This window comes from Pinus tabuliformis, chromosome 3_2, assembly GCF_031772625.1.
Source record: "Pinus tabuliformis cultivar Carrire ecotype Pingquan chromosome 3_2, CPIR1, whole genome shotgun sequence".
Lineage (NCBI taxonomy): Eukaryota > Viridiplantae > Streptophyta > Pinopsida > Pinales > Pinaceae > Pinus > Pinus tabuliformis.
In genome coordinates this window covers 701,650,223-701,663,394 of record NC_142302.1, presented here as the reverse complement: position 1 = coordinate 701,663,394, position 13,172 = coordinate 701,650,223, and the positions used below count along the sequence as shown (strand labels likewise).

The window sequence follows — 13,172 nt, the reverse complement described above, 5'->3', positions numbered from 1 at the left end:
GTAAAATGAAGCGGGTGGTATGATTCTGAAAAACTTCCAAAAATATATCATTTTGAAAAATTAATAAAAACTATCGGAAAAAAAACATTCTAAATACATATATCTATAATTTTAAATTAATGGTGAATATATATTCTATTAAGTCACTCCTCGTAAAATAATCTCTGATTCAAATCATTGTAAATATTTATTCCACTGAAAAACACTTTAAATATATAGATTCTTTAATTTTATATAACATTTTAGATAAAATAAAATTTCATATGCTTTATGTTCTAAAATTTAACATAATTAAACAATTTTGTGAATTTCCATAATTATGTACATGGTAGACTTTTTCTGATAATATTTTAAAGTTTGAAGATTGTAAAAAGATTATGAAATTTGAATTCGAGTTTCGGTTCAGGAGGTGGTTTGTGGTTTGTTTCCTAACCACCCATTCAAAATTATATTTTATAATTTTTTAAAATAAAAAAATTGAAGTATCTCACACTGACATGGAGATCAGTTATAACTTTCTTTCTATCATTCGCTATGTGCCCTGGAATGTGGACATTTTCTGAAAAACACACGGTGAGCATGGTTTACATGATGTCTTAATAGGGTAGTCCACACATTGAATTTTTTATAATATTTTTCAGACATATTTTTACATCAGTTTAAATAATTTTGTGGTTGGAAAGTTGGAAAGATAGTTTAGTGAAAACATATAATTTAAATATTTTTTTGGTTTAATGTCGAAATTATCTGTACATTCAAAAAAATATAAAAATTTACATTTTAGCTAATTCCAATAATAATTACTAGAAACAATTAAAAAAAGCAAAACAAATCTCTAAACTGCAGCCAAAGAATGTTCCTTTACTTTAAAAAATGAAACTTAGTTAATATGAAGTGCCAATTTCCACAAAATCATTCAAGGTACGTACGGCGTTGTCCAGGTAGCATATTCACCTGCAAATAATGTCACAGGGTTGGGGTTCAAGTGTAATTTTGGTAATGTTTGAGTTTAATTTTTTTGAAAAAATGAATTATAAGATAAAATACTAAGAAATCAACATTGACAAACATCAAAAATGTTTTCACGGACATGTAAATCTCAACAATAAATTATAAGTTTAAGTTGTGATACGAAGTTATGAATTTTGATCTATGGACTTGGTCGACGGCTACGAGGTTAAAACATTTCAGTGTTAGCAAAGGCTATAAAAACCCCTTATCACCCAGAATCTTAATTAATTAAAAAACATACTTAAATTTCCACTATTTTCTTTCTAACAAATTTGTGGTCCTAAACTACTGTCTTAAAAATTCCTATTTGACAAGTATTTTTCAACATTGATTAAACCACAACAATCAAAGAGGATATGACTGACTCTCATTTCCTGCACCCACCATGTTTTGGTGGATGCATTAAAATCTGTAACAACAATCATATAGGAATGGACCAGCTCTTATTTCCTGCACTTGCCATCTTTTAGGCGATGCACTAAATTCTCTAACAAATTTATTTGCTGAAAACTTTAAAGCTCGTATATCATATTTTATACTTGAAAGCTGAATTTCCAACTATCAATCTCGAAAAAGTACCACCCCTTTTAATAGACACAGACAGCTAACTTACCCTCTGCCAAGGCAATCTGTAAACTGTGCAGATCATATGCAGGCCTCTAAAATAACCTAATCAGTAGCAGGTGATATGTTAAAGGATAGTTGTTTTGGACTCATTAATACTCCCACTCGACCCATCTGATACTCATAAATGAAGGCCTACCCTATTAAAGGACCAGCCAACATCTGGGTTCAGGCAAACTGAGCAAACCATCATGTCTGCCCAAGTAGTGAAGGCTGATGCAAAAGCCGGCGCCGAAATCTATCATGGCATCGAGACCTGCAAGCAGAAGGTGCTGCAGCTCCTCCAGGAATCAGGCCTTCCAAGAGGATTACTCCCTCCAGAGGGAATAGAGGAGTGCGGGTTTGTGAGGGAGACTGGGTTCGTGTGGGTAAAACGGCCGGAGAAATACGAGTATCTGTACAAGACAACCGGAAGTGTGACGTCATATGCCCCAGAGGTGAGCGCATACGTTGAGAAGGGAAAGATGAAGAAGATAAAGGGAGTGAAGGCCAAGGAGTCTCACATCTGGTTTACAGTCACTGAAATCAAAATTGATGACCCTGCAAGCGGGATGATTTATGTCAAGACTTCTATAGGTCTCGGTAAATATGAAGCCATTAAGGCATATGAGGAGGAGTATGATAAGTATATGGTTTAGATTGCAATGTTTCCTGCGACTAAAGTTAGGGTAAAAAATCCAAATTGCATAATCTGATGCTCTTTTTAACTAGCATAAAATTTGCGCTGAGTTCTTGTGTGTTGATTTTGTTGTAATTTCTTCATGATTATAGCGAGGTGTTGAGTTCTTGTGTGTTGATTTTGTTGTAATTTCTTCATGATTATAGCGAGATGTTGGTTACTAGGACCATTGGCAATGGTGACATAGGTGTATTATTGTTTTAGTAATTAAAAACCAATTATGTTTAGTTATGATTCACATGTTTATTAGTATATGTTTATTTTAAATACGGATTTAATATAAGTAGAGAGATTTAATTTTTTAATGTGAAATTTTTTATGAGTTGATATTATCTAAATATTCTCTATAGTTACTTAATTTTTAGATATATATATATATATATATATATATATATATATATATATATTTATTTATATGAACAAAATTTCAATTTTGATGACAGACGATGACAGACTAATGAGGTTACACATCATACTAAGTTGTAAATTAAGTCTCTAGACTCAATAAATTCATAACCTTTATATTTGTCCCACAATCACCCAAATTAACAATAGTTAATTGCTATGTGGTGATTATTAATATGATTCATAACTTTTATATTTTTCCCACAATCACGCAAATTAACCACATATGTTCCTTTAATAAGAATATCTCTGAAGAAGCTCTGGTATGGTGAGTATTTAGATTACCCTGTTGAACGTATTTCCACTGAATTTGATCCTTTTGTGAAAGACAAAATGGAAGATTTCCATATTACCTTAGAATTGGCGAAAAGCATGTCTCCTTGCATAATATGGATTCCAAACATTCATGAACTGAATTAAATGAGGCAACTAACTATTTATTTGGTGGTTAATTGCTATGTGGTGATTATTAATATGAAAGATGCATATTTAAGCAGGTAGAAGCATTTATAATTTGAAGTGTTCCAACCGTTCCTTTGGGAGCTATACAGAGGTTGGAGTGACATACCAAGACCTTGATTTCATACTTTACAGCTAAAATATTGTTCAAACATAGAGGTTGGAGTGACATACCAAGACCTTGATTTCATACTTTACAGCTAAAGTATTGTTCAAACACCTTAGATTTTGAGGTTTTGGCACAATGAGCTAATTTTACACATTTTTTAACAAAAAGAAAATGAAAACAGTACCAAGGCTAATATAGGTGACTGATAATCATTATGGAAGGGAAATACACAAAATGTGAAATCCATAAATATATATATATATATATATATAATATAGTTATACTGCAAATTTAAAATATTTTTAATTAAATAAGTTTAAGGATCTATTTTTATGGGAACTAAAACTTTTAAAAACAAAATTATGTTCACGAACCCAACACATATTTCATTCCAAAACCATTTAAAAATGCATATAAACGCATTATTTTTTCCAGTACATATACATATTCTTCTTCTCCTCTAATGAGGATGGAAAATACTTTGTTTTTCTGCTCCAACAATGAATACAAGCATATTGATTTGTGTGCGCTCATTGTCTCCTAAAGACAATAAACAAAACATCAAAAGTTGTTCAGTTATAACAATCCATGGTTGATGAAGAAGGGATAGTTATAACGATCCAGAAACATGGGTGAATATAATTCCTTAATTTTATGGCGAGAGATAGTTATACCAGGTAAGGTTTAGTGGGTTAATATTGAATATAATTCCACAGAAATACTTATAACCGGTAAGGTTTAGTGGGTTAATATTTAATAGGGTAGGGCACTATGTCACAGTAGTAGGGTGTTTGTGCAAAGTTAATTAAAATATAAGGTTTATAAATACATATAAAAATATTTGTTAAAATTTAATATTTTGACAAAATCTATTATTAATTACCGAAGAGACACAAATGTTTGTCACTATATCCACATTTAATATTGGTGGTTGGCTAAAAGAAAGATAAAAAATAATAGATCTTGAGAAATCTGATTATTATCTACAAAATGTAATTTTTCTCATTATGAATAAAAAAAATTTGGGGAAAAAATATATAAATGTTTGATAAAAATAAATAGATGAATAATTATTATTAATGTAAATTTATTTTATAAAGATTTTTAAAATAATTGAAATGTAAATTTAGGTTAATAAAATTCATTTAGAAAATATTAGATATGCGAGTAGAATTTTATTATTAAAAAAATAGAATTTATAAAATTGTTATAAGTTTGATTAAAATTATAGTATTGGAAAAATGATAAATAAAGATACAAAATTTTGTTATGGACTTAAAAAAATTAATACACTTTTGGTTATATTGGTTATTGTATAAGGAGAATTTTTTATTTTTTATTTTCTAGTCTCTTTTATTATCTTGTATGATTGTGAAATTTGGAGTTGCAGCATATCTAAAGAATATTGAATAAAGATATAGCAAGCCTAAATTATATAACATACAATTTCAAAATTAAAAGAAATACACCTTACCTTATTCTTCTCATATAAACTAGTTTTTCTCCCATTGAAAGTACTACTATAACTAGATACCTAATGTATAAGAACAATATAAACAACATGGAAAACAAAAGGATTTCTAAAATTGCTTTCAACTCTAAACAAAAACCTTGATGCAAGTGAGTTTGACATAAAGATGTCAAGTCGTCTTGAATAAATCGACTAAATCACCAAGGAATAAAGAAAAATATCACATTACAAAATAATAACTAATATTAAAAGTTTTTTTTTTTTTTTTTAATGGAATAGATAACATTTATATTAAAATAACTCGATACATGGACAAAACCATTTACATGTTTTAGAGGTATCAAGGGCTTGCAAATTTGAGATTGAGCATGGAGACAAAACCAAATCCTCAAGCAAGTTCCCCATGACACAAAAATTGCAGTCCATTTCTAAGTACTTTTTTTCCAAAAAGCCCCAAGCATTTACATTTCATTTTTCACTAATTTTATTTTGACCTAGTCTAACTTCATGTTTTTCTTAGCAAAATACTTTTTCCTTTCTTCCCAACTTGAGTCCAATTTGCATTTTCTGCAAATTCTAGTGAATCGCCAAGCACACAATAATATTCTTGAAATGTTCCTCATTTTCCTGCTCTGCCCAAGAAGTTTCCTATTTTAGGTTATTCTTTGTGGTTTCCATAGGAGATTCATTTTCCACAAAGGATTGTTTCTTTTCCACTAATGTTGTGTCCGGGGAATCTGATTAGCGACTGAAGAATCCACATTGATATGCGATATTTACTGCTTAGATTTTGTTGTCGTGGAGGCATTTTCTTTGGTCATATCCGCTTCCTTCTTGTCTTCTAATTATTTCTTGTCCTGAAGCTCTTTCTCTTTGTAAATTGTATAGTGATCACGTTGTGCTCCTTCCCACTGTTATCACTCAGGTTGTTCCCCAAAGTTGTAAGAAAGGGAATACGGCCGAGGTAACCACAGACCAATCTTTAGATATAGATTCTAGCCAATCTGCATCCAGAGGGCTCTCTCTTTATGATTTTAGCTTTGTTTTGATATGTGTTAGGCTAGTTATGAAGTACAAGAGTTTTGTTTTGAGTTTGGTTGGAGAAATGGAGACTCAATAGAACAGTGAGGTAAAACTGAAGAGTTTCAGTCCATTGGGCATGATGGAATCAGAGGAGGATAGCTTCCTGGATTAGGTTTCTGAACAGAGAAAGGTGTCACAGAGCAAGGTACTCAAACATGGAACAATTTGTAGGCTGAAATCAGATGGAATGGGGCCAATGGGTGAAGGGAAATTAAGAATCCTTCATCATATTGACAAAGGGAAAATGGATGAGTACTGTTAAGGAGAAGTTAAGAATTCCTTCGCAAATATTCAAGATGAAAGAATCAGGGGACACAGGAGCAATTAAGAATTCACTGTTTATTCTAATTCTGAAGAAAACATTGATAATAACAAAGACTAAACACGGAGTGCAATCAAGCAAATTCTGAGTTATTCTTTCTCTCTATTATTCAGATCACGAAACATAGATGATAAAACATAGAAACTGTAAAACACAAGTTAGAAGGGACTTATTGATCCATAAGACGATTCAAGAATTATGTAGCATAGTCCTTAGCAGTAATTCTTCTGACAGAGGATCCAATCTTTGCATTTTTGCACCCGACCATTCTGCAGGTCCACTGATGGGTGTGGCCTCTTCTCTGTCTCTTTTCTTTCCTTTTTCCTCATTTAGAGGAGTCTGTAGTGCAGGAATCTCTGCTGCTTTGGTCTGGACCAGAGGAATTTTCCCCTGCTGATTAGTCATTGCTTACTGCTCCGTGTCTGCCACTTCCTTGCCCTTAGAAGACCCTGTAACTTGTGTGTTGGTTTCTTGTACAGGTTGTTGTGAAGTTCCAGCAGAGAATGTACCCACTCTGGTTTGCTGAGGCAGCTTGAAGGATACCTGTCCAAAAGAGTCTAGGTCAAGGGTTTTTTCTAAATCTTTCATGGATTTTTCCATCTTCTCTTGCTCAGTAATTTCTTCTACTAATGTATCCTCTACCCAGTCATCCTGATTAGAAAATTGTTCAATTTGAGGGATCCTATGATGTTTATAGGATGACAGCCTGTTTCTTATTTTTCTGTCATTTATAAAGCTATTTGGGTCACATGGCACCCACCAGAAAATTTTCTTCAATTTAAGGTCTTCCCCTAACATCTTATGAGCATCTTCCCATGCTTCCCTTTTATTAATGATAAAAGGGCCTAACTGGTTTCTTATTCTCAGTTGAGCCTTTTTCTTCACATTGCAAAAGTGAGTGAAATCTGCATTGATAAGCTGCCTGAAATACTCCAGTGCAAACAGTCTCATGGGCACATACCTAGGAAACTTGTAAGGGCAGAGTTCACAGTAATATATTCTGATTTCAGTATGATTTTGGTAGAGGTACCAGTCACCTATTCTGTAGTTTTTGGAGAGCTGTAAAATCTTCTTTATATCACCAGAGAGCCTAGGAGGAGGAGCTCCTACCAATAAAGTAGAGGCTGGATGTATAAAGAAGTCAATGAATTCACAGTAGCTATAAGGGGATTCACAAACATTGTGGAAGACTGAGATCCAAAAGATCACAGACCTCCTCTCTCCTTTAGAATCCAATTTCCTGATGGGAAATGAAAAATTGTCTGGCCGATAATATAGCAGAAGGTGATATATGAATGAGGTGTACTTGAAGACTCCTTCTCTGTCCATATTTATGAATTGCTCATTGATTTTATTAGCAATGAAAGAGGCATAATCATATTTGACAGCAGGGGATTGTCCTGGAGTAAACATTGACAACATAGCTAAGCTGGTCTCATCAACAAATTCACTCGTTTGAAACCCAAGATGAAGGATATCATGTCGAATAAGCTTGCCAGTTTCAGTGAACCAGGAATGCACATAGGGAGGTGGGCCTTGGGGTTGGCAATCTGGTTTCATAAATAATTTAGCAATCCGGGTTATTTCTGCACTGGGCAATTGAGAGCCTTGCTCAAGCAAAAATCCCATGGAAAGAGGAGCAAGGGGCTGAGCTGGATGGAAGTGTAACATCTCATTGATAGATTCAGCAGTTATGTAAAAGAGAACAATTTTGGATGGGGTCATAACTGCTTTACTGACAGGGTCATCGTTTGCACAGCAATGGTGGATAATATCTGGGAACACATTGACTGAGGGAAGGTAATACCTGGGGAGACTAGATTCCCATATTCCAAGGATATTAGAGTTACTCAGATGACTATTCCTAATTCGACAAAATGCCTGGAGATGGTTCATATCACCAGATAATTCTTTTATTTGAAAATCTCTGTCAGCCAAGGGCAACCAATCCAGGTCTTTGTGAGGTGCATTAAGGGGCGCGACATTGAGGGCTACATGGGTTTCCATGTTTGTTTACTGTGTTTTCAAAATGGAGGTCGAGTTTCTGTGGAAAAATGGGAAAAAGAGCAGTTCTGGGTGTCCTTTTCTGAGAGTTATGGACTGATTTTACTTGAATTTGGCCTTGTTGGGTAAAATTCACAGAGGAAAAAATGAAATTACAAGTTCGGGAGGCAAATTGGGGTAAATACCTGTTTTTTAGAGGCGAACAGTGCAATTGCAGGTTGACCGATGAGCTGCGGAGCAGGATGCTGGACTTTGTTTGGTCGGGTGGCGAACTGTATGCTCGAGCAGTTGCTTGGACGTAGTTTGCATGAAACAGTTCGCAGAGAAAAACGAATGAAAATGGGCGAAAATGACATTTTCTCGACTTTTTTAACAAAATTTGGCTTTCGCGGGGCTTTTGGCGCTTTTTGGTCGAATGAAATCATCGGGATGTGACGTCTTGTCGTGACGCAGGGGTACGGGAGGATGATGTGGCGGTGACATTAGCGGGCGAGGTCAGCGGGAGGGCGATAAGCAGTTTTGGCCCACGCCACTTATGGGCCAGAGTGGTTTGGGGCGGAGAGGCAGCGAGCACGGCGGGAGGTTGACGCGTGTCCCTGGTACAGACGCGATACCGCCGGCTCCCCAGGAGTTAAAGTACAGCAGCGGAGTGGCTTGCGATACGATTGTGGGCCATTGGATGAGCAGGCCCAAATCTGACGGTCGACGGCATGTCAGAGATGGCTCAGGGTTACGACGTGGGGGCCCATCAGATTAACGTTCGGTTAATGATAGCGGGTGCAGCTTGATTGGGTGCGGGGTGATTAGGCTGTTAATTAACCGGATGTTAATTAACTTTTAAAATTGCGCGTGGGGAGGGTTATTTAATAAGTTCCAGGTGAACTTATAAATTCCAAATTTTAAACAGTGATATGGTTTATATTTAAACCGGGGCGGGGAATATTAATACATGGGGTTTTATTGTATAGTTATATTAATATGGGGGAAGGGGAATTTATAAGGGATTTAACACTATCATGTTAACAGTTAATATGAGTAATGATGTAAAAATAAGCGCTAAGTCTAATGTTAAGAAACTTAGGCTTAAGGAGACAAGTTTATGTGTGACTCTGCACAATCTCCTAAGTAACCAGGGTCTTACTTAGGCCTTTTTATGAAATGAGATGGAGTAATTTGGGGATATTGAGGAAATCTCAATATCTCTGGGGGGAATTAGCAAATGATTTGGAAAAAAGATGGAGGGGAGTTAGTCATGCTTCTGCCATAGTTCCTATGATAGAAGTAAGATTTAATCGTTCTGAGAGACAAAACCTATCACAAGTTTCTTTTTGCAACATCAAAACTACCTACCCAGCCTACATTACCTAACATTTTTTCTTCTTCCATGGGTGCACTTGGACAAGAAAACCCTCATAAATCTTCTTTTCTTTACATGATAAACCTATTTAAATATGCACTTATTTCTTCCAAGGGCTTAGATTTAGCAGTTGAGCTCCTTTGCTTCTCTACCTATCTACTTATTTGTCAAGTTCAAACACTTTGGATAGATTCTATTCTCTATCGCTAAAACAAGAAATTGAAACATGAACTAGCAAGATTAAGCTATTTGGCCATTCATCAATTGCAGCATATAGTTCAACAAACTGCCCATGAAACTTTTATTTACAGAACATGAAATAGTAGTGGAATTTGGACTTGCACACTTTCCTGGTCCTATTTCTTTGGGGTTCATTTCTTTCATTTTTTCTTTTGACCATTTCATTCTTTTTACCCTTTGATCTTTCTTTTAGGGTATACCCTCTTTTCATTTTTTAATTTTTTGATTTTTTTTTTTTTTTTTAAATATAGAAAACCTTTGCAGCAGGGAAAGGGTGAACATATTAGGGATTTTAACCAGTCAATCATGAAAGATGACACCTATTGGTATAGGAGCATAACACCCACCATTTAAGCCTTCGAAAATTTTTCTAGTCTTTGTTATTCTAAGAATATTTGGGGCAATTTTTAGTTACATGGCCAGTTTCATAGTATGCTCTACACTGAAATGAAATATTCTCACAGTTGAGCTTTTGGACCCAAACATTGTTTGAAGTTTTCAAATTAATCTTCGCGGGAAATCCCTTGTGAAAGTCCATCTCCACACAAATGCGGGCATAAGTAGTCTTGTAAATTTCTCTGTTTCAGGACAAAAATGCTGAAACTTTCCTAGTGCATTCCCAATGGAGGAGAGCGATGTAAGATTCCAAAAATTTAAGGGAATGTTTGGAATCCTTACCCAAACTGTGGATGAGTAGATTGATGCCATTACCTGATCAAAATTGGGAGTCCATGTCTACATGAAGAGACTGATAGTACCTCAAAACCACGACCCAACTTCACAGATCACTTTCTTGTCCTTTATATTATAAAAATCCACAACGAAAAAACCTCGAGCCATAGGGTAAATGTTCGCTTTGTCTAACGAAAGGGGCTCCCATCTCTTAGAGATCCATTTTTGTATATCGGCCAGCAGCAGCTAGTACCCATTAAATCTGCAAGCCAAGCCATTTTTTGAAAAATATTTTTCACAACATAAAGCTTCCTCATCCATAGAAACATTGTGGGAATGAAATTCTTCAGCACAAATTTGTAGAAACCAAAGAAGAGCTAGCTTGACTAGAAACCATATCTACAAAAGAAACAATTTTTTAGACTCTCCATTGAACGACCTATAGAAGAGATCTGCAAAAAAATCCAAGCAAACAAAGAAAAGATTTCCAGAACTATTTACATTATCTTATAGAACCATTAAAAAAATTTGTCAAACAAAATAAATAATAATTAAATAAATAAAAAAAGTAAGTAGCCATTAATATTCACCTTAAAACTTAAAACAATTTTTTTATTATATCTTAAATTTAAATCTAATTAAAAAGATTAAAAAGTATATCTTTATATCCTTGAATAAAGTTAAAAAACAATCAAAATTTACTGTAGTAAATACATACTTTTACAAGTTCAACGATGAAACCATGAATCATGGTATTGGAAAATTCATAAAATGCAGTGAATACAAGTAATTTGTTATCATCATAATATTTATCAGTGTGTAAAGATGTCTAAATGACTATAGTCTTTCTCACATTATATTTATATTTTGTGTTTTGCATAACATGGTATATTGATATAATATTGATTGAAAATTAATGCTATGAATATGACTTAAAGTTACAATCTCTCTAATATTTTTGATTTATTAATTGATTTTGTTTTGCTTTTTTAATTATTAATATTGAAAATAATATTGAAAATAGAAAAAATTATAAATTTATTTTAATTTTAAATTTCCAAAATAGTAAAGATTTCAAATTTTAGTAAAGATTTCAAATTTTAATAAATTTATTGATTTGAAATAATCATATGTTAAAATTGATGTAGAATTGATTAGTCATTAATGAATTGAATGTTATCTGAAAGTGCGGAAATTGAGAGAACTGTTTGAGAAGAAAGACTTTACGAAAGCTGATTTTAAACATAAGAAAGACACATAACAAAAGTGAAAACAGTAAAAACACAACGATACCAGATAGAAAATTTGATTACGGAGTTCATCCCTGATGGACTATGTCTCCAGGTCTGCTTTCCAGATGGGCGATCGCTTTATTAGGATTGAAACCAAGGAGTTCGATTACACAGAAAATAGACCAGACTGAATGTGCACACAAGCAATTCTGATCAATGTCAAAAGGAAGCTCTCTGAACCAACTTTCCAACGCCTGTCATGGTTCCCAATTCCGACTCAGATGCACCTGTTACACTGAAAACAAAAACAACCTAGAGCTAACCTCCAGAATCTACATACAAAAACCAAAATCTCCAATATGCACTTCAATGAACAAAAACTACTACTTATAGGCCTGCAGGTACATTCAAACCTCCTCTAGCCTAAACTTGGCATGAATTGGCCTATTTTTGGGTAAGTTGATACTCGGTCTTGTTACAAGAAGACATCTTTCTACCTAGTCAGATGGTGGTTATATTAATTTCGAACAAAACCATAACAAAAAAACCCATAGATAACATTGGATAAGGCCATGGCTGCTAGCGTCTCACTGACCAGGTGGAGGAGGCTGACGGTTACATGTGACCAGCCACAGGCTGCCACCTCCGCGCTTGCCCCGACGGTCACAGCTAATGGTGCTCCGGCGGTTCTGATTTGTGGTTACGGTTATCTGCAACTGATATCCATTGACATCTCCACCGTGGTTTAACACACCATTCACATGTCAACCACCCGTGCGGTCTTCTCCTGCTATGGTTTCTTGCTGATGGTTACATCCTTGCTACTCACATGGTAACTATCCCGACGCGGTTTCTGATGGCGATTAGGGACTGTTATGTTATGGCTAACCTCGACAACTTTACACTTATTCACATGACCATTACTGCCCGTAGTCTTCTCCTGTGCAGTCAAGGTTGTGGTTAGGACAATTTATGTTATTTGCAATGCTTTAATGTAATGTGAATAGGTCGAGACTTAGGTTTAGGGTTTTATGTGTTAGGTTTAACACATAGTTATAATGTGATAGGTTTAGGATTTTAAGTTTAATGTATTTTATTACATTTGTAATGTATAAAGGTAATACATTAGGTTAGGGTTTTAGGGCTTTTACACACTTTGTTCAAAAAACCTTTTATAACAATTGTCACAATGTGACATTCGCCCAACCATACGACAACAAACCATATCGAACCCCTACAACGGACAACACACCCATGTCGATGATAAACCCTAGCGGAACTGTCGATGAACGCTTGTAGAGAACTAGATACAAGACCATCACCATGAAAGCCCTGAACCATGAACAACACTGTCGAAACTGACGACACTGAACTAAATGCTGACGACGAACCTGTGCAACTGATCTGACGAGATTCTCCTAGATCAATCCTCTCCACTTGAAAGCTTTTGGACCACAAAAGTTTGACTAAACAAATAGTCGATGAGGGTAGAGCTCCCTCACTT

General features: G+C 34.6%; 1 protein-coding gene across 1 annotated transcript; it reads left to right on the top strand.

Annotated features, from left to right (window-relative positions):
* The first annotated feature begins 1,803 nt into the window (after nucleotides 1–1,803).
* On the top strand, nucleotides 1,804–2,481 carry LOC149182559 (uncharacterized). Its single transcript, XM_089418604.1, has one exon. The coding sequence runs from the start codon at nucleotides 1,827–1,829 to the stop codon at nucleotides 2,271–2,273; it is 447 nt and encodes a 148-aa protein (XP_089274730.1). The 5' UTR covers nucleotides 1,804–1,826; the 3' UTR covers nucleotides 2,274–2,481.
* Nucleotides 2,482–13,172: the final 10,691 nt, after the last annotated feature.

What these genes read in the sequence shown, in the direction of transcription:
- LOC149182559 (XM_089418604.1), top strand. Translation starts at nt 1,827, where the DNA reads ATGTCTGCCCAAGTAGTGAAGGCTGATGCAAAAGCCGGCGCCGAAATC.